Source organism: Lingula anatina, chromosome 2 (genome assembly GCF_051362555.1).
Source record: "Lingula anatina isolate TDL-2025a chromosome 2, LinAna3.0, whole genome shotgun sequence".
NCBI lineage: Eukaryota > Metazoa > Brachiopoda > Lingulata > Lingulida > Lingulidae > Lingula > Lingula anatina.
The window spans coordinates 37272546-37291207 of record NC_141768.1 but is presented as its reverse complement, the minus strand read 5'-3'; the positions used below and the strand labels follow the sequence as shown (position 1 = coordinate 37291207).

The following is an 18662-nucleotide window of genomic DNA, read 5'->3' as shown; positions in this document are numbered from 1 at the left end:
TGTAAATATTATCTATATCACTTTTTTAATATTTCATATAACTTAACCTTCACCTTGACCTGGTTGCCATGGGATAGGTCAAACAAATGTGTTTTGGTTGGGAACTACCTTGGTGTGTTTTGTTGAAGTTGTAGCACAAAGCCCAAGGCGCATCTATTAGTCTGCCTTGTAGGAACATTGAAACGGTTTAAAGGAACTCTACAAACCTGATTATACGTGATACAGTAAATGAAATAATGACAACAGAGGCAGAAACGAAGCCAGCTGTCTCCCAAAGCGGCGATCAACTGAAGCTGCCTAACATAGTAACACAGAGCATTTATGCAGGGAAATACAGAGACAGAAATCCAGATATTTCAGCAGTAAGTTGAGAAAAATATGTACTTTTTTTTAGTTTTAAATGATCGCCTTAATGATGGCAATATCATTTTTATATATATATATTTTTTTTCATTTGAAATATCTCTTTTTTCTTTTTATTTTAACAAATGTCTAATATACCGGTAGATCTACATATTGCCGGCATATATATTGTTAGAATTACACAATTATCAAATGATATATTACATTGTAGGCTGGTAAATTAACAGCAACAGGAGATTCTGCCTATCAGTGTTTAACACCACCAGCAAGGGTGAGTTATTAATTTTTGTGTAATAAACATTTAATTGAGTTTTAAATAAGATAAACCAGTGATGCATCAGAATTTGCCAACGCTATATTTTCATTCAAGGGGTGAAAATTTTAATATTCTTACATAACAGTTTGATACAAGGAGCTTCAATTAACATAAGTCATATCAATTAGTTACAGTTGTTTTGATTTATTTTTGTTCTTATAGCACTCAGGTATTTGATAAAGCTTTGAATGTTAAAATTTAATCTTTAAATATGACATACTTACATCTAAATGGTTTTCAAATTACTTTGTTAACCTTCACTTCATGTGTATTTCAGCCACTATCTCCAGAATCAGTACGCAGGTTTAGGGCCACTCTTCGCCCAGATGCAGGCAAGCCATCTGTATTTTATGGCAAGGCATATGATCCACATTTGAGATGGGCAGCTGACATGACCCATGGACTGGTGGCACAGCCTTCTATTGCTGCTGGGAAGTTACTCAACCCTCAGCCATTAACATTATTTAAGTACAAGCTGAACCAAAAGAAAGAGCAGTTGTATGCTAGTCACAGGAGAGGACCACTTGGGAAATCTCATGATCAGAAACCAGGCTTCCCAGAGGGCCTTGATGTAGACAATGTTACTTTTGGTATTCTTACTGAAAGAGGTAAGTTTAGATATCGAATGACATTAATAAGTGGGTGTTTACAACAGTTACTACTGCAAATCAAACAAATGTTGCTTCATTCATAGGTCTTATCAGATCATGAATAGATAAATATTTAGAGCTCCACTTATATAGGAATAAGACAGTTAAAGAATTGAACAGAAAGTCTCACATTATTAATGACACCACTTCTTGTGTTTCAGATATTGGAGCTGGTATTCTGATAAACCCAAACAAGTCACCTCTTCAGGTAGAAGAAGAGTCAGAGGTTGGAAGAGATTTGTACAGAAAATCCCATCGAGATTATTTGGTTGGTGAATCAAAGGACAGAAAATATGCCCCACCAAATTATGGTAAAATGAAATTGTATGGTGTTCCCACCCCACATGATAACACAGGAGGACTCACTAAGAAGTCCTTGAAGTGGCTGCATGAGCTGCAGAGTGAGAAGGCTGCCAAAATTGTGTCCAAAAGAGTTGATGACTTCAGAGAAAGAACAGAGCCACAGTTGGGTCAAGTGCATGATCCGTAAATATATCTATTTTTGCTCTTTTATTATTCAGTGTGCTAAAAAGTATTATAAAAAAAGACAGTGAAGACTACTAAATATTCTTTAAAAATCTTCAAGGTACCCCTCTAGCTGATGATAGTAAAGTTTGATTATGTCATTTTAAATGTTAAAATAGGACAAAAATGATATTTTTTTCATATTTTAACCCTTTAAAAATTTTCAATATACATCTGTATATTGAAATTTCTCTGAGAAATATTTTTATCCACTCATTCAATTTTTGTACAAATTTTCTTTTAGGATTAAAGACACATTGCGTGTCCCACCAGACCACACTTTTGGTATCCTTGTCAAGCCAGATACCTATGGAGCTGGTGACTTGATGCATGGACGTGTGCCAGGGGAATATCTGAGAGGAAAAGACAGGCAGCGTGGAGTGCTGGCAGCAATCAGGCAACATTTGAAGAAGGCCAACTACCACAGTTTTGAGAACTTGCTGCATGCTTTCAAATTTTATGACAAGGTACGTAATTGACTTACCAATTTCTTTTTCAAGGATCTTAATTTCAACCTTTTGACTACAAATGCAAGTATGCCACAATTTTTTCATTTACAATCGTTTTCATATGAAGTGCTAATTTGTGGTAACTTGCAGTATGGCAAAAAGAACTACCTGAAAGAAAATGTAATAGTTAGACCAAGCAAGGTTTTAAATTGCAATTTTTTGTCATGTTTCAGGATGGAACTGGTAAAATTGATATCAACAACCTCCATGAGGTGTGTGCCCAGTTCAACCTGCCTGTGGAGCCAGAACTGTTGGTTCAATTAATGGATTGCTGTGATGCAAATAAAGATGGTTTTATTGACTATGTGGAATTTGCCAACTTCCTCAACTGGAAAGACAAACTGCCAAGCGGATTTCCTGACAAAAAAGGTAGGTTACTTAGAGCAGAAAAAATTGATAGTTGCTCTGTAATTGATAGCAGTAGATGCAAGCAAACCACAGGTATATCCAATAACAGCAGAGTAAAAGCAATTAAAATCTTATTTAGTTATGTAATTATTTTTTTTTCTTACAGATGAAACAGCACACACTTCTAATGCAGTGGTAGAAGATAAAGATTTGGTACCCAAGAGTCCCCAGAGCAGAGCTAGCACCCCAAGGAGACTGCAAAAACAAATAGACGATGCTATAACTCAACAGAAAACAAGTTCATCCGTTATCAGTGCAGTTGTTGGAGGATTGTCCACAAAAGGTAAATTTTAAACTCTTAATGTTCTCTCTGAATGAACTTTTATGATATTAATTACTACAAACAATCTTAACCATAATGCCTTGATCCATTTTACTTTTCTGATGGCAAAATATGAGAAATGTTATTTATTATATTTTGCAACTGTTATTTTTCAGACTACCGTTCCTATGGAGTTCCAACAATAAGATCAGACATTCCGGTTCCACGTATCAGAAGAATTGATGATACCAAAAATTATGGAGATGAGTCTGATGCATATGGCCTTCTAAATCCTTCCATTTACAGTGTTCAGGGGGTGCATGAAAAAGATTTCCTCCTTCCAAGACCAAAAGAAGAGGTAATTAAAATTTGAACTGTCAAGCAAACAGTAAACATCAATCCTAAATTTATTATTTATTTATTTATTAATTAATTTATTTATTTTTGCCCATTAAAGAAATTTTGTCTAATCATGACAAAAAAATAAGATTGAATTTTAAAACAGATTTTCTTGTGATTGCAGATCAAAGAAATTTTTACAAATATTGGAGTCAAGATGACACTCGATACATTTGATGACTTATGGAAAATGGCATCTCAAAGGCATCCCAAGGGGCACGTCAGTGTTGAGTCCTTCAGAGGTGTGTTAGATGAGATTCAGGCAGCTCAGTTGCAGTCATAAATCACAAACACAATGAAGCAGTCCTTAGAAAAACTGAAATCACGTCTACTTCCATTGAACTGATATTTTGTGCATGCTAATGAATGAACATGGGGAATTTTTACTGTATGTTTATCAAGCGAAAAAGATAAAAACCATCTAAATTTTGTAGGTGTATCACATATCATTTTAAAACGTTTACAGATTTGTATTTTAGTTTAGGGTTCATATATATTGCCATTGTATGGGTATCTTGCTGTATATGTCAGACAAGTTTCTTGTGCCAACCCTTGTTTACTAACATAAAGCAATAATGTTAGCTTTATAATTTTGTTGTTATTCTCTGTGACATATCAATATAAACTTGATACTCACCATTTTAAAATGTTATTCAGTTTTAATTGTAATTTGCTGAAACATTTATATTGCACTTTTACCAGTTTTGATGTAGACTATCAGTGTATGGTTTTTTACATTGTTGGGTATTACTGCAATTTTTACACATTTTACACATCTTAAAAGCAGACCATAAAAAGTGCCACAACTGTAAAAATGTAAATAAAGCTTCTGTATTATTCAAAATGTCAGTCTTACAAAGTTCAATAGCTCTTAGTTCATTGTATAACCGCCATTAAAAAACATTTAATTCCAATAAAAAACATCTGATTCATCTATATGGGGAAAGAATATGACCTGTAAATAAAGAATCAAAAAAATTGTCTTGCATATACTCTTAACAAAAACAAAATATGTTTAAAAAACCGTTCTAAATGACAGACCTTAAGAAGGTGGGCAGAATCACTGAACAAAATCACAGACATAAAAAAAAGAAATCAAGATTACTATATACATCATATTATATTTAAAAACTGGCTTGATACACTCTAATTAATGGTGTAAAATGATTCTTCATAATATATAGCTGGCTGATACATTATTTACTTCTGATCATAATACACTGCTTGCAAAACACCAACCAATCCTGGATATGATGTAAAAATTATATCACTCAACACTTTATCTGACCACCAATAGTGATTTTAACCCTATATCTGCAAAGTTATGGTTGAACAATTACAATACAACCATAAGAATCAGATTTTTTTCTTGGGCCCTCCACCTTATCAGATACTGTGGATCAATCGGTACTCTGAAAACACAACCACCATATCATATATTCCATACATAGAACCAGGTCAGTGATTTTAAAAAATCTTTTTGTTGATGACTGTGCTCTCATAGCATACACAGCAATTTGCCCTTCCACTCACTGTCAACAAGTTTGATGGGCCTTGCCCTCTAATCAACCATCAATCTTGGGAAAACAGAATTGGTATTCCTACCCCATCTCCTTACAACAGACCACCCTCCACCCATCTCCACTGATATATCTGACCAGAAGATGCGGAAGAATTTAGATATCTCAGACACATAATTTCAGAAACTGACAGCAGCAATGAGGTGTGCATAAAAAAGGAAAGCAGCAGCAAAAGCACCTATCCTTTCCTTCCCACACGAACCTTCAAAGCCACCTCAGAATTCACTGTACAGGGATATCATTAGTTCATGTACAGACCGATTACAAACCACACCCAGGAAACAAGATCACCATTGCAGTTATATTATCCTTGGCACCGGCTAACAATGCAGCATGTACAAGTCTCTCAGACATGACTTTCGCAAAGTCCCTCTGAATGTCCTCCCTGGTCAGAGCAAAGGATGACCGCCCAGACTGACCGGGCATGGACAACAAATCCGTCATTGACTCTACATCTCCCTCCTCCCCTGATTCATGACCAGACTCATACCCAGTGTTACTACCAATCTCAGTTCTCATGTCATCGGGATCATAATTTGGCTTGAGGTGATTCTCAGCCAGTGGCTTGTTATTTTCCTCATGCTGTTCTAGAATCGGTGACTGGGCCTGCTTGTTCATAACATTGGTTTTTCCTGCACTTTTCTTTGAAGTCACAGACACACTGTCTATATTTATTTCATCATTGAAGGACAACTTTCTCATGTTGCTCTGCTGGGATTTGTTCCGCTGGTCATATGCCTTGGACATTGGAGTATAGATACTTGCATCGATATCCTCCATGTTGGACTGTCCACGCGCATTGTATTCAGCAAGGAGTAAGTTGACACTTGTGCTTACTACACTTGGTGCTGGGATTTGGTTTGATGGTAGGAGCTAGAATAGAAAAATAATTAGAAGACTTAATTTTTTTTTCTGATGGCCTCTTTGTTTTTTCATGTTTGTCATGAAAACCACTTTCAGATATATTCTTGTATAGCTTTCAAAACTAAATTTAAAGGGATAATAACTCTTCGTATGAGATCTATATTTCACAATAAAAACATTGAGAATAACTCATAGAAATATAATATATTGTTTTACCACAAAAATGGCAGTTATAGCTATTATTCTGATATCTGAGCTTGTCTTTAAACCACGTGACCTCCATTGATGGCTATACTCTGTTAAAATCTCTTAAGAGATTTTAACAAAAAACAAACTTTTTAGAAAAAAACCAGGGACTGACTTTGAATGTATAAGTGGATTCATTAACCATTGGTAAGTATGGAAAAATTGTTGTTTACACCAGGAAAATTCATTTTTTGGCCAAAACGAAGAGTTATTATCCCTTTAAACATAACAGTAAAAATTAATACATTCTGATTTCTGTTTTCATTTAAATTATAATTCTCCCCTAAAACAAGTGCTTTAGTCGTTTTTTTTTCCTTAAAGCAACTCATAATTGACATTTCAAGGCTACCGAGACCAGCAGTGATTGGAAAATGTCAATCATTTAAATGTCAGACATTTTCAAACAATGTTTATAAATTTAACAAATATTAATGCAAACTGGTCAGAAAAAAAACTGGATTCTGCACAGACAGCATCTGGAGAATAAAACTAATTAAAAGAGAGAAAATTTGTAACCTTTCCGAGTTTCATTCTAAAAATATGTATCTAAAATGCATGAGTGCAAAACAAAATAACTGAGCAAGGAGTATACAAAATCCAATTTTCCAAAACAAAAATGATTGCAAACAATGAAACAACAAAATACTTCTTTTCTTAGTCCAGTCTTGTTATTTTGTTGCCATTGCATGAAAGCATTTTATTTTCACCATCAATCAAATAATTGTGAAAATGACATAAAAAGAAAAAAAATTATTCAAATCTTTGCAAAAGTAAAATAAAAAAGTAATCATAATTCATTAAACAAGAAAAGGAATGAAAATGAAACAAATGCAATTTCAGCAACCAGACAAACCTTTTTATTTTTCCCAAACTTCAGTTGAGTCTTTAAAAGCAATGTTACAAAAGCAATGTTAAAAAATTCCCGCAATCTATCAACTATAGCTCTTGAAAAAGCTATGAAATTATGTTAATGATTCAAATATGTTCCTTTTCCATATAGAAATTGTCAGCATAAAAAGGAGTAAACCTCTATAAAGTCAAAATTGTAGGTAGGTACATTGCTTATATCAAACAATTTGAGATATGGGTTCACCCTTTAAAGTATGCACCATCCTTTGAAAAAACTACACAATTTTATGAAATCCAGAAAACGTTTGAACCCTCTGATGAGAACACTGTATTTGTACTTACTTGAACAAGAAGAGCTGCTGCTTCATTTTCACTGAACACCTCCCAAATTCCATGTGAAGCTAAGATGAGGAACTGAGCATACTGATCAATGGGTACTGTAGTTGTAAAAGGCTCACATGGGACACACTTCTTCAATTTGACATCACCATGGTTACCAAGCCCTCTGGTGGCCAAGAGTATCCCATTGACCAACTTGTTTTTGTCACTTTCACTGATATAGCCACCTAGAGAGAGAACATTACAATATACAGACTAGGACAAAAAGTGAGTATCTATTAGTGATTAAAACTTCAGTTTTTGGAAAATTGTTGCAGCATTTGCTAGGATTAATCATCATCAAGGTATATGCTGCAAAAAAAAAAAAAATGAAATGAAAACTTACAGACCATGAGATTTTATGATCTTTTGTTAAAACAGTAAAAAAAAATGTTTTTCAAGTTGTCCAAATTAAAGCTTGACTGCAGTCTCAGGTATTCCTTACCCTCCTTTATAACCCGGGCTCTTTCCTTATCATTGGTGGGGGTGTGGTTTCTTGTCAAACGGTAGGCTCTGTTATCACGCACCAGTATTGCCTGCACATTTCCTAAAGGCAAAACATTATTTGAAATCAACATCAATAAAATTATTAAATTTCTATTTTCTTGATCATCCTGCTTTGTGAGCAAACTTTCTATATGCTGTGTTTATCGAACCTCAATTTCTATCCAGAATTGTATGAATGCAGAGCCTAAAAAGAGGAACAATTGACCATGATTCTTGACCTGTCATACAGAAATTATATACCACTTCTATAATTTTACCAGAACTGGAAAAATAATTTCACAATTATAATATCCATGTTATGTATATACATCCCTAACCTGCATGTGCCAAATGGAGAAGCCCAAGTTGTTTAGGAGGCTCAGGCTTTGAGACTTCTGGTTGATCCCGGGTATCTGGCAGAACATACTCCTCTGGGCATATATTCTGCAATAACACAGTCAAGGCAGAGCATCCACTCCACCTCACTCTAGATTGCTCGTCTTTCCCAAATGATAAATAATGATCTGTCTGATAGTAGGCCTCAATGAAAGCAGAGGACATATTTTCTGAGTAAGGATCTTTCTTTTTCTTTGCTTCTGAATGGCCCCGACTTTTCCTTCCAGATAGTCCTCCACTTTTTCCTCTGTAACTGTGTCCATTACTTGACCCTTTTTCATCCAATTCATCCATGGTAAAAATGTGATCAAACTGAACATTTGGATCAAAATTCTGCATCTCTCTTAAGAGATAGTACTGGAGTTCACTAGCAGCCATTTCTGCAGCATATGCACCCCCATGTCCATCATAAATGGCAAAAAAGCTTTTATTATCATCCTCACCAAAACTGTCTTGAAACACTCTACAGTCCTCCATACTATTTTTCCATCTTTCATTTCTATCAGAACACATCCCCATTGCTAGCACACACTTAGGTCTACAGTTCAAACCTAATCCTTCTGAGGTAATTTCCATCTTCTCCTCCATTTGCCTAGAAGCAGTATATGTATCTTCAAGATCAGACTTAAGAAGTTCAAAAGCACTGTTTATTGTTTGAACCATTTTTGAATCAGGTGGTAACCCATCATCATACTCGGACCTTAATTCTCTAAGAAGTAATATCCTTCGTTGTACTAAAGCTTGGAGGTCTTCAGGGTAATCATCTCCAAAATATCTCATGGTCTCCAAGGAGTTATGGTAGGCCCTGTGGTCCTTCAAGTCACGTAGATCCACAAATATCTTACACTTGTCACACATCATTGTGATATCTGGTTTCTCTGGATATTCACTAAGCTCAGTTTCAGGTGTAGCTGAAAATAAATTAGAACTCGATTACCTTTTTTTGCCACAATATTGCTACAATCTATTTTTATGTCCTAGATTTCACATACACAAAACACTTAGGCTCTATTCCCATAGATTTTAGATCGATCTATCCCCGCGGGGAGTCTCACTAGATTACTTTCAGATAATCCGACTTAAATGTCCGTCCCGCCTACTACAAGCTGTAAGAGGGTAATTAACTTTCGTGTCTGCCCGGCTGACAGCTATTTAGCGTGAACCCCCAGGGAGTTAGGTCGATCTAAAGTAGGTCGATCTAATCTATGGAAATGGGGTGTTGGTGACTATATATGGCAACCAGCTCACAAGTACTATTGTGGCACTCTGTTGTTCAAGTACAAACTACTTGTGAAACACACATTGTTTTGGGATTAATTTTTTAAATGTTTGCTAACTCACCTTGGAATGCTGTAAATACTGACAAAGAGGTAGGAGGCCTGGACTTAAAATTTTGCTTCAACATTGCTCTGAAGGATTTACATTGCTGATCAGTGCCTTATGGGAACATGAGGCCAAGTTGCCATTAAAATATCATAGGGGAGGACTGGGGAGAAATAGTCAATAAAAATCCAGCTCTTGAATATAGTTGATATCATCAAGTTTTTCAATACAAGCAGTAAATAAAAAAACACTTCCTTTGTGTTATGCAAATTAATGTTCTGGATATTTTTGGAAATACTGATAACTTATAACCAACCATGCCCTTAAGCTTCCACCACCCAAAATAATTGTGCACAACACCTGTCACTAAGCACTTGTTTGTGGACAATATGGTTAAAAGTGTCAGGTTACTTTTTATGGGAAGCTGGAAAAGGACAAACCAGCAAAAAACAGATAAATTTCTAGGAAATACTGAAAAAAAGGTAAAGCTTACACAGTTTGCAGTTGGCAAAACTCCTTTCATTATTTCAAATTAATTTCTAGCATTTAGGGAGAATTAATTCAGATTCATTTTCTGTCCATCATCCATGACTTTGGGGTCACCAATCACAACTGTTGACACTAAAAACAAACTTTATTTTATCAAGCATCCATTAAATTTGACGAACAATTTTCATTCGTTTATGCAATGAAACAAATTCACAATGACCCTATTCTGTCACCAGTTTGCCTGTTTCAGATGAATGAATTTGACGATTTCTCCTTTTCAAATTCCTCTCATCTTGATGTGGGTGACAAAACATGTTCTGTGCAAACAACCCCCTGTTGCAGTAGTTCACCTGCAGTCCCACCAACACTAGAATAAATATCTTCTTCTTTAACAGTTCTTACTTTTTTCACTTTCAATAGAGGGGGGGCTTTGTAAATTACAAATTGGTTTGTATGCAGAGCCCTTAAAATATTTACTTTTGCCCTTCGTTTCCATTCAAGGGATATCAGGTGGGGGAATTAATGGAGTACCAAATCTCCAAGTCAACAATAAATCAGCTAAAGCTTTGTTCAGCAAGGGACCACATGACCCATTACCTTCACTTGGGTAAATTGAAATAGTAGCCAAGACAGCAGTTAGGCGAATTCAGTGAAACTGAAGGGATGCTACATTATGTTGCTGGTAAGAGTTTTTCATATTTTTTCTAAGTTGAAGCTGTGTATGTTCTTGTTTATTGTTAGAGAAGGAAGAGAAAAAGGTACTGGTTTATTTGCCTAAATGCTACCTACTCTTGTGATAAGTTAGGCATATCCAAAAGACTCAAGAAAAGAAAAAATCACATGTATGATAAAATGAGGTAAAACTTATGGAATCTTGTAACGGGGAGAAAAATTGTTGTATGGTTGATAGGAAATATTTGGGTGTTTGAAATTTACAAATCTACACTAAATAAGTCAGTGTAACTTTTTTTTCTCAATTTACTAAGATTTATCAGGCATTAAATCAATGTTAAGATCTTTCACTAGATTGAGATTCAATCTAGATAGACTTTTCAGTTTCTCAAAGCATTTATTCTTACTTGTGGACCATCTCCTGAGCCATATTACAGAAACAGCTAAAAATGTAATTAATTTACTCAAAAGACATCTGTATTCTGTTAACAGGGAAAAAGAATGTATTAGTTTCACACAAAAACACATTGAAGTAATGGGTAAACATTCTTTTTTATGAAGAGAGAACTGGGAAATTGAACTTTGACTACTGAATTTTTTTTTCTTCGAGATTGGCAGTGGTTTATTACTATTAGCACTGTACCTTACTATGCTAATTTAAAAAAAAATTCTTAAATCTGGATTTAACCATGCTGACTAACCATGGATTCTTATAAAGATTAATTTAAACATTAAATTCATGAGGCATATGAAAATGCCAAAAGGAAAAATTCAGTTACTCCTGTGTCACCTTTAAGTTTGAAGTCCACTTCACTTGACCTATTTTTTTATTATTATTTAAAGGGAACAGTGCTCAGGATTATGAAATAAAAAATAAATTAAAAGTTTAGTGCATTTCGTGTCTTAACATATAAAAAAATATAAAATCCCAAGACTCATCTACCAACCTGATGTGCTTTTGGTTTGGGAGTTCAATTCCCTTGAATTAAGGTACATGACTAAAAGCTTTCTGTGAAGAATTCAAATTTTAATTAGATTAATCAGTTTAATGCTCTACATAAAGCAATCAACTTACTTGCTCTCACTTCTTCTTCAGATGTACCCAGTACTCTGTCAGCATAGAACTGACTATCATCATCATCATCAGATGAGAACTCTTCCATCTCCTGCATCTGAAGAGCTTCCATTATTATGCTGTGGTTCCTGGATATGTATGCTGTAGTAAGAAGAAACTATTACATGTAGCAACATGGACAATTATATCTGTAAAAATATGTTAAGGTAGTCACTATTATTAAATTTAATAAAAAAAATCAAAATTATATTCATTTGAGTGACTAAGAATATTCTTAGCCTTAATGGGATAAAAAAATAATCAATTCAAATATTTAACAAATACCCCACTGTTCTTTTGAGCTAAAAATACACAAAATGGTCATCAGAAGTAATGTTCCTTAACTTTTTAGGTAAAGAATAGTTTTTCATAAATTCTTTAACTTTTAAGTAACTCTCTCTTTTGTCAATGAAGGTCTTCAAATTCAGTTTAAATCTGTCACTACGACTAGTAATTCAGAAATTATAATTATTTTCGAAATTAGGATGGGGTGTTAAATATATATTTTGCTTCATCTATTTCAAAATTTTGTCACAAAACTTATCTTTCAAAAATGTTTAATGATAAGGTATTACAGGTAATACAACAATACTAACAAGTTTCTTCAATACAGATATATGTATATCAAACAATCAGATATTTATACCAATGCCACCATGTGTCCTGCCAAAATATGTAAGATATGCCTATAGGGGTGCATCTCAAATGTGTATTCAGTTCAAAACTGCCAAACAAAATGAATCTATATTCCATTCTTATTTCAAAAGTATCACCAAAGTTTATTTGAAGTTCAAAACAGAACCTTTAATATGATGACTACCTGTAATTTTGATTACTACAGTATTTTTTCATGACTGTGTATTTGCATGATCGTTTATTTGGTGAGTGTAACATTAAAATCACTACCATGCAACCTCTTTGATAAGATTATTCCTAGTAAAGTAATCTATAAAATTACTACCATTTAAAATTGTGTAGGTAATAAAAAAACAAACTCAAAATTTGCTTTTTTTCATTCTTGTTAATCACCTAAGTCGTATTTTGGCATGACGTATTTTACCAACCACACCTTTAAGAAAAGAAATGAAGTGAAGTCTCAAATTGTCAGTCCCAAAGAATAATTTTCATGTATCTTTTTGATTAATTTAGAATCTGAATGCGATTCAATGACAATGTGCCAACAATTATAACCGGTTGCAATTATAATCCTGCTGATTGTCTGTCCTCAGCTACTCATATATAACAGCAGCATGACCTGATAAAAAACATACCTTAATGCTCCATGCAGTTTTATGAAAAAAATTCTACTTAAAGATTTTAATAATAAATTTTGTTTGGTTTTTACAACCCATGTGTTGGTCAACATGGCGACCGTAAACTTTGACAGGTGCTCAATGTGCTTTGATGCCTTGGGAAGTAAACTATATATAGAATGTTTTATCCATTCATTCAATTCGTCTTGTATTTTTATTCATTCATAATAAAATTAAATTAATTTGTTAAATGTAAAAAATTGTTAATTTCTCATTTTAAGTCCACTAGTTGCAATAAGGAGTATTGTTATTTCAATCACTTGGGGAGTACAAGTCCCTAACACAACAGCTGAAAACTGGAATATTGCACATTCGATTAAACAAGATAACCAGTAATAATCCAAGATGCGCTAAATCATCATTGATCTTTCCTCAAAGCTGGTAAAATTGATTGGATAAAATCTCCTTTTAACTTTCGAGTAAAGATTCGATTAGCTTTTTAGTTTAAACATTTTAATGAATCCGATTCATTTATATTTTTAGATGAAATTAAACCTTTTGCAATACTTGAACCTTGCAGATTTTGACACCTTTCTCTGTGACTAATTTGCAAATTTAGGGGTTTGCACTAAATCAGGCTCTATAAATCCCCTCCTTTAATTTCTGCTTTTAACAAAAAAAAAAAAAAAAAAAAAAAAAAAAAAAAAAAAAAAAAAAAAAAATTAAATAGTTAATTCTGAATTATGATTATGAAAAAGGCATGCAATAACGTGGAATGAATATTAATGTTCTAGCTGTTGATGCAACGGCGTACATTTAAAAAGATTGTAAATCTTTTTAGTTCTTTCATAAAGTTTACATCTGCAGCGCAGTAATAAAAGTGCAGAAAACGCGTAGAATTTCAATTAGCGGGTGAAATATATGTGGGAAAAATCAATCAATCGGCTTGGTAGAGTGTATGATCACATATGTTGTGTACATTAACCCGATGTGTACTTTACTACCCGTTCTCGGTATGATGAAAGCTGCGGTAGAAATGGTGCTCTTGCCACTGTCATATCAAATGAAACACAAAAAACGACAAGACATTTGGTTTAATCAGACATCTATTTTTTTGAAAACAAGATCTGCCTCTTCCATCTGGGGCAAACAATAGATGGAAAACACGTTAAAAAAGCGCCGTCCGCGCGAGAATATCTAACATAGCGTTACACGAATATATAAATATTAATAGTACATAAAATGTGAACTGTTTTTTACAACTTATGAAACAGTCAATGACATCATAGATTTCATAATCCTGTAGAATTAGAGCACAGAGATATTTTATTAGGCACACAACTTCTGAAACCTGAATTTCAGAGCAGTCGCTCGTATTACCTCCCATCCTGCATCAGACCTCGGACGCATAAAATATTTTATTCGCCCAAGGTCAGACATAAGAGAGAAAAAGCAAGAGAGAAAGAGCTAGACAGTCTAGGTTTCTGTTTTTGGTGCCCCTGCACTTCATATAATGCATACATTAGTTACATACATACATACATACATACAAGCATTGCGTTAGAAAAAGATATAAGGGTGGAAGACACAAAGGACACGGTAATGTGTCTATGTAAAGGAAAGGCATTAACCTTTTTTTCATCTTTGGCACTGTAAATGGATTGCACAACTTGCGATCATTAAACTGTTATTCTTGTAAAGGCGCATACTACTCCAACCGCCTACTGTTATTTGCTAAATAATAGAACTTAGGCACGTCTGTAAAAAAAATCGAATAATGACAGGCAATGACATCACCACAAAGCTACTACATATAGGAGAGGTCCTTTAAAATATGTGAGAAAAATTCTATCGAAATCCGCCCATTTTTATCTGTGGACAATTACAGCCATTTCATGAAACTATCAAAATTCTCATTAACTTCTCATTAACAAAAAATAATAATAAAGGCTGACGCATTAAGGTCACTTTCCTTTTCGTATTTTACAACTAGATTTTCTCGCTAGCATCATGTATTTGAATACCGCATTACTGTCATCCTTTCCTGAGCAATTTCAGAATACAATGGCGGAGGATCTCTAGGAAACCCCCTTTGATGCATGTCATTTTGAGCATTATCCCAGTTTTCATTGTATGCTCGGTTTTCATAACCGTACGTCGCTGCTGTCGTGGGTCGGTAAGCCCCTCTCCGCGTTGACGGGTAGTCCGACGGAGCTGAGGCAAACTCGTAGGGTGCATTGACGTACGGATGGTGTCCTACACATTCTGAATACGCTGGGAGGTTACAATTTGAGTACGGTGCTTCAGTTTCATTGACAGCCTGCTGAGTGCTTTCAAGCCACTGAATTATTTGGGCATCCCTCCCGGTAAATGTGGTGAAGACCGTCTGATGGGGTGCACTGAAATACATTGCTCGTTTAGTGATAACACGAGAATTTAAAGTAGGGGCCTATATTGGACATTTTACGAAACAGATTAGGTAGCAAAGGCAGATCATTGTCTTGCACAAATCGATATTGTCACCCGGGATCGTCACGTAAGCAAAAACTATAGATAAAGACTCTACTGGTCTCCGAACAGACTCTCTGTAATTTTTTGTTATTTTTGTAATGGAAATATCTCTTAATATAAAAATTAAGAACTTGAGCTTTGAAGTATGAATAGCCCTTAAGAAGTTTTTTTCCCTGTCACCGGCAAAAAAATTTCCTTGGTGCGTCTAGTGAACGCTACTGAATAAGGAATATATCGAATGAAAAATGAAACGTGAAAAAAGTTCAATCATACGAAAAAAACTTTTGAAAATGTTGTAAAACTACATGAATCCTTACTCTCTTCTCTGCCTATATCTTTTTCTGTGTTTCACCCAGCACGCTGCAAAGAAGAATACCACCACAATAAGGACAGCAGCGGCACTAGCACCAACCGCTACGATAAAGTTTGTCGCTTGCGAATTCCTGGAAGTGCTGGGAGGATGACTATCTTTTAAACCTGAAAAAAGGCAATAAATACAAAAGTTATTGCAAGTACTTCAGATTTAGTATATTTTTAAATATATTTCTTGGCTTTTTACTTCCATTGCCTCAAGATTTAGATTCAGATTTGATTGATAAATGTCACTCCCGAAACGTCGTTCTTTTCTGGTTTCACTACATAATGCGTCTCGAAGGTTTTTCATTAAAGACAGCTATTGATTACTTAATTTTTATTTTCTGAAATACTAAATAAGATAGAAGGAATGGCCCATTTTAATGTACGATGATAGAATTTAGCATAGCGTATCATAATAAAAATAAAGTAAGTTTTGAGATGGATGATCATTACTTAACTGATATATGCCACTTAATAATAATTTAATCTGCATCCATCTTAAGTACAATAATCTGAGATCGTGCAACGAAATATGGTGAATGAGATTGAAAATTGAATGAACGAATGAGGAGGAATTAACATCGAGCATCAAGGGTATAGTATGAAAAGCATAATCAAAATTTCGTTTACATGGAATGCTTCGCACCAATAATATGTATGTCCTATATGTTTTCAACTTCATTGAAAGGAAGCGACAAAATGATTTATTCTTTCCGTGTAAGGACAGTTTGTTTCATATATTCTGCATGAAAGCTGAAGTAGTATAGTACACGGAATATAGATCCACTAGTTGTCAATTACCGCACTTAATCTCGACGATTTACTAACGTCCACGCTATCCAGCAATGAAACGTCTTTAACGGAAGATGGCGTGAAATATTAATATTGAATCCAGTGTAATTGTGTCTGGTAAACGGTTTATCCTGGAGAGCAGCTAGCATGAATTAATATCATAGAGATAATGGAATTCATGTGCAGATGTTGCACTTATTGCAGGTGAACTTTTTTAATTGTGCTCTTGATTGCTTCTATTCTTTAAAAAAGTCAAAATACTGCATTTGGAAATTTTTGTATTAGCTTTATGATTGTAATACTGTGCTTTATGATTTAAATACTGCTACTGTTTTAAAAAATTATGGGTTTGGATTGCATCCACCAAAGAGGAAAAATTAATGCAACGAGGACGGGAGATAATAGAAGGGAGATAATAGGCTTTGGTAAATTGATCAATGCGGCTAATTTAATCAATATGCAAATGCCTAGGCCCATCAATGATGGTTTCGCCAAATGTCATCTTTGATATATATGAAAAGATAGTAAAAACCACAAACGTATAAAACTTTTATACACTTACTGTCGATGCATTTCGGAATATCATTATCCCATTTCCCCTGATTTGTACAGTACAACATGCTTGGTCCCTGTAAGTGGAAATCCTGGTAGCAGCTGATATTGACTCTGGTTCCCGGTTCTGTGTTGTAGGTGCTCAGTTTGAGAGAAAACAATGAGTCTTTTGTGAGAATCACTGGTGGACCAGCTGCCAAAGCTGGACACGTTATGATTACTGCAATAAATAATGAGGGTCGAGTGAACATGCAATACAATCGGACTTTTTTTTTTTTTTGTAATTTCATCTTTAATACATACGAAATGAAATTGGATACTGCTGCTGTGTGCATGTGTAAGGAACAAAACTGGTCCAATGCTACTGTGGAAGCGTATAGATCTAGATTTACTAGGAGGCTGCGTGAAAATTCTGAAATTTGGCAACAGTATACCGGTAAAATTCCATTTTTTAACACATATTGAGAATGCACTGACATAACACTTTAAAATATGCTTGGATCATCTCTATAATCTTTGTATTTCTATATAAAGAACAAACACGTATTGTTAAATAGTATGCATGACTGCCAGACTCTGTTTATTACAAAACAGTTATCCGTGACTGACTGCATTAAACTTGCTTACCCTCGCAACGTTTTTATCATGGGTATCGAAGCCATGAAGAGATTTTAACCAACTAAAATACAGTAAGACAAAAAGACAGTCTGCCTGCTTCACTGCAAATATTTGTATTTGCCTTCTCCATAATATTTTGTCTGATAATCATTTTCTCTTTTAGATTTAAAGGTTAAAGAATATGAACACGATGCTTACCACCCGACATCTCTCGGCTGCAGCAGCCTTTGCCTGTTACTCCAACAGTTACTATTACTTGTGGTCATAAAGCAGGCGGCAATTTGTCCTCCTCTATTTTCTGACCCGATATTGCATGTTTCATATTTTGTAATTAACGTCAGGATATGAATGATAGTCCTAGATCTGTTTTCAATGCCTGCGTTGCATCTCACGTGTGTTTTGGAACAAAGAAGAAAGCGTTGTAAATTGTTTAGCTAGAGGACATGCAGAAATGACGTCATTAAGGAGAAATGTACAACCCATATTTCCCATAATGCACATTCCCCAGGGCTTCATGACCCAACTGACTCATTCGTCAATGCCTTAATGTAGCTTAGCTAGTGAAACAAAAGATCCTACGATGGTCATTAATACAAGTACAAGCTTTCTTTTTGTTGTGGCATTGACCAGCGGCGGCGCCGTATACTCGGTTGTTTCTTTGATCACGCAGTGCGGTTTGCCGGTAAAAGAAACGATCATTTTACAATTATAAATAACAGAAATTGCCATCACCCCTGTCCATTTTCTAAT

The 18662-nt window shown here is 34.7% G+C and overlaps 3 protein-coding genes across 4 annotated transcripts; 1 reads left to right on the top strand and 2 right to left on the bottom strand.

Moving 5' to 3' along the window:
• The first annotated feature begins 53 nt into the window (after positions 1–53).
• On the top strand, positions 54–4022 carry LOC106170721 (EF-hand domain-containing family member B). The gene is made up of 9 exons (XM_013550703.3): positions 54–362; positions 575–634; positions 957–1287; positions 1491–1815; positions 2099–2321; positions 2537–2732; positions 2878–3054; positions 3210–3391; positions 3557–4022. The coding sequence occupies exons 1-9, from the start codon at positions 237–239 to the stop codon at positions 3713–3715; spliced, it is 1779 nt and encodes a 592-aa protein (XP_013406157.1). The 5' UTR covers positions 54–236; the 3' UTR covers positions 3716–4022.
• A 221-nt stretch (positions 4023–4243) lies between these two features.
• On the bottom strand, positions 4244–11925 carry LOC106170729 (protein phosphatase 2C-like domain-containing protein 1). Of its 2 annotated transcripts, none has more exons than XM_087003141.1 (5): positions 11791–11925; positions 8174–9142; positions 7795–7896; positions 7314–7537; positions 4244–5885 (listed from the first exon to the last, which is right to left on the bottom strand). In XM_087003141.1, exons 1-5 carry the CDS (start codon positions 11900–11902, stop codon positions 5274–5276), a joined length of 2019 nt encoding a protein of 672 aa, XP_086859267.1. In that variant the 5' UTR covers positions 11903–11925; the 3' UTR covers positions 4244–5273. The 2 variants fall into 2 exon arrangements, with proteins under 2 accessions (XP_086859267.1, XP_086859268.1); XM_087003142.1 differs by lacking the exon at positions 11791–11925 and adding an exon at positions 9573–9705.
• Positions 11926–14162: 2237 nt separating this feature from the next.
• On the bottom strand, positions 14163–18369 carry LOC106170706 (uncharacterized). Its single transcript, XM_013550676.3, has 4 exons — positions 18111–18369; positions 17305–17514; positions 15911–16070; positions 14163–15481 (listed from the first exon to the last, which is right to left on the bottom strand). Exons 1-4 carry the CDS (start codon positions 18118–18120, stop codon positions 15091–15093), a joined length of 771 nt encoding a protein of 256 aa, XP_013406130.2. The 5' UTR covers positions 18121–18369; the 3' UTR covers positions 14163–15090.
• Between the last annotated feature and the right edge of the window lie 293 nt (positions 18370–18662).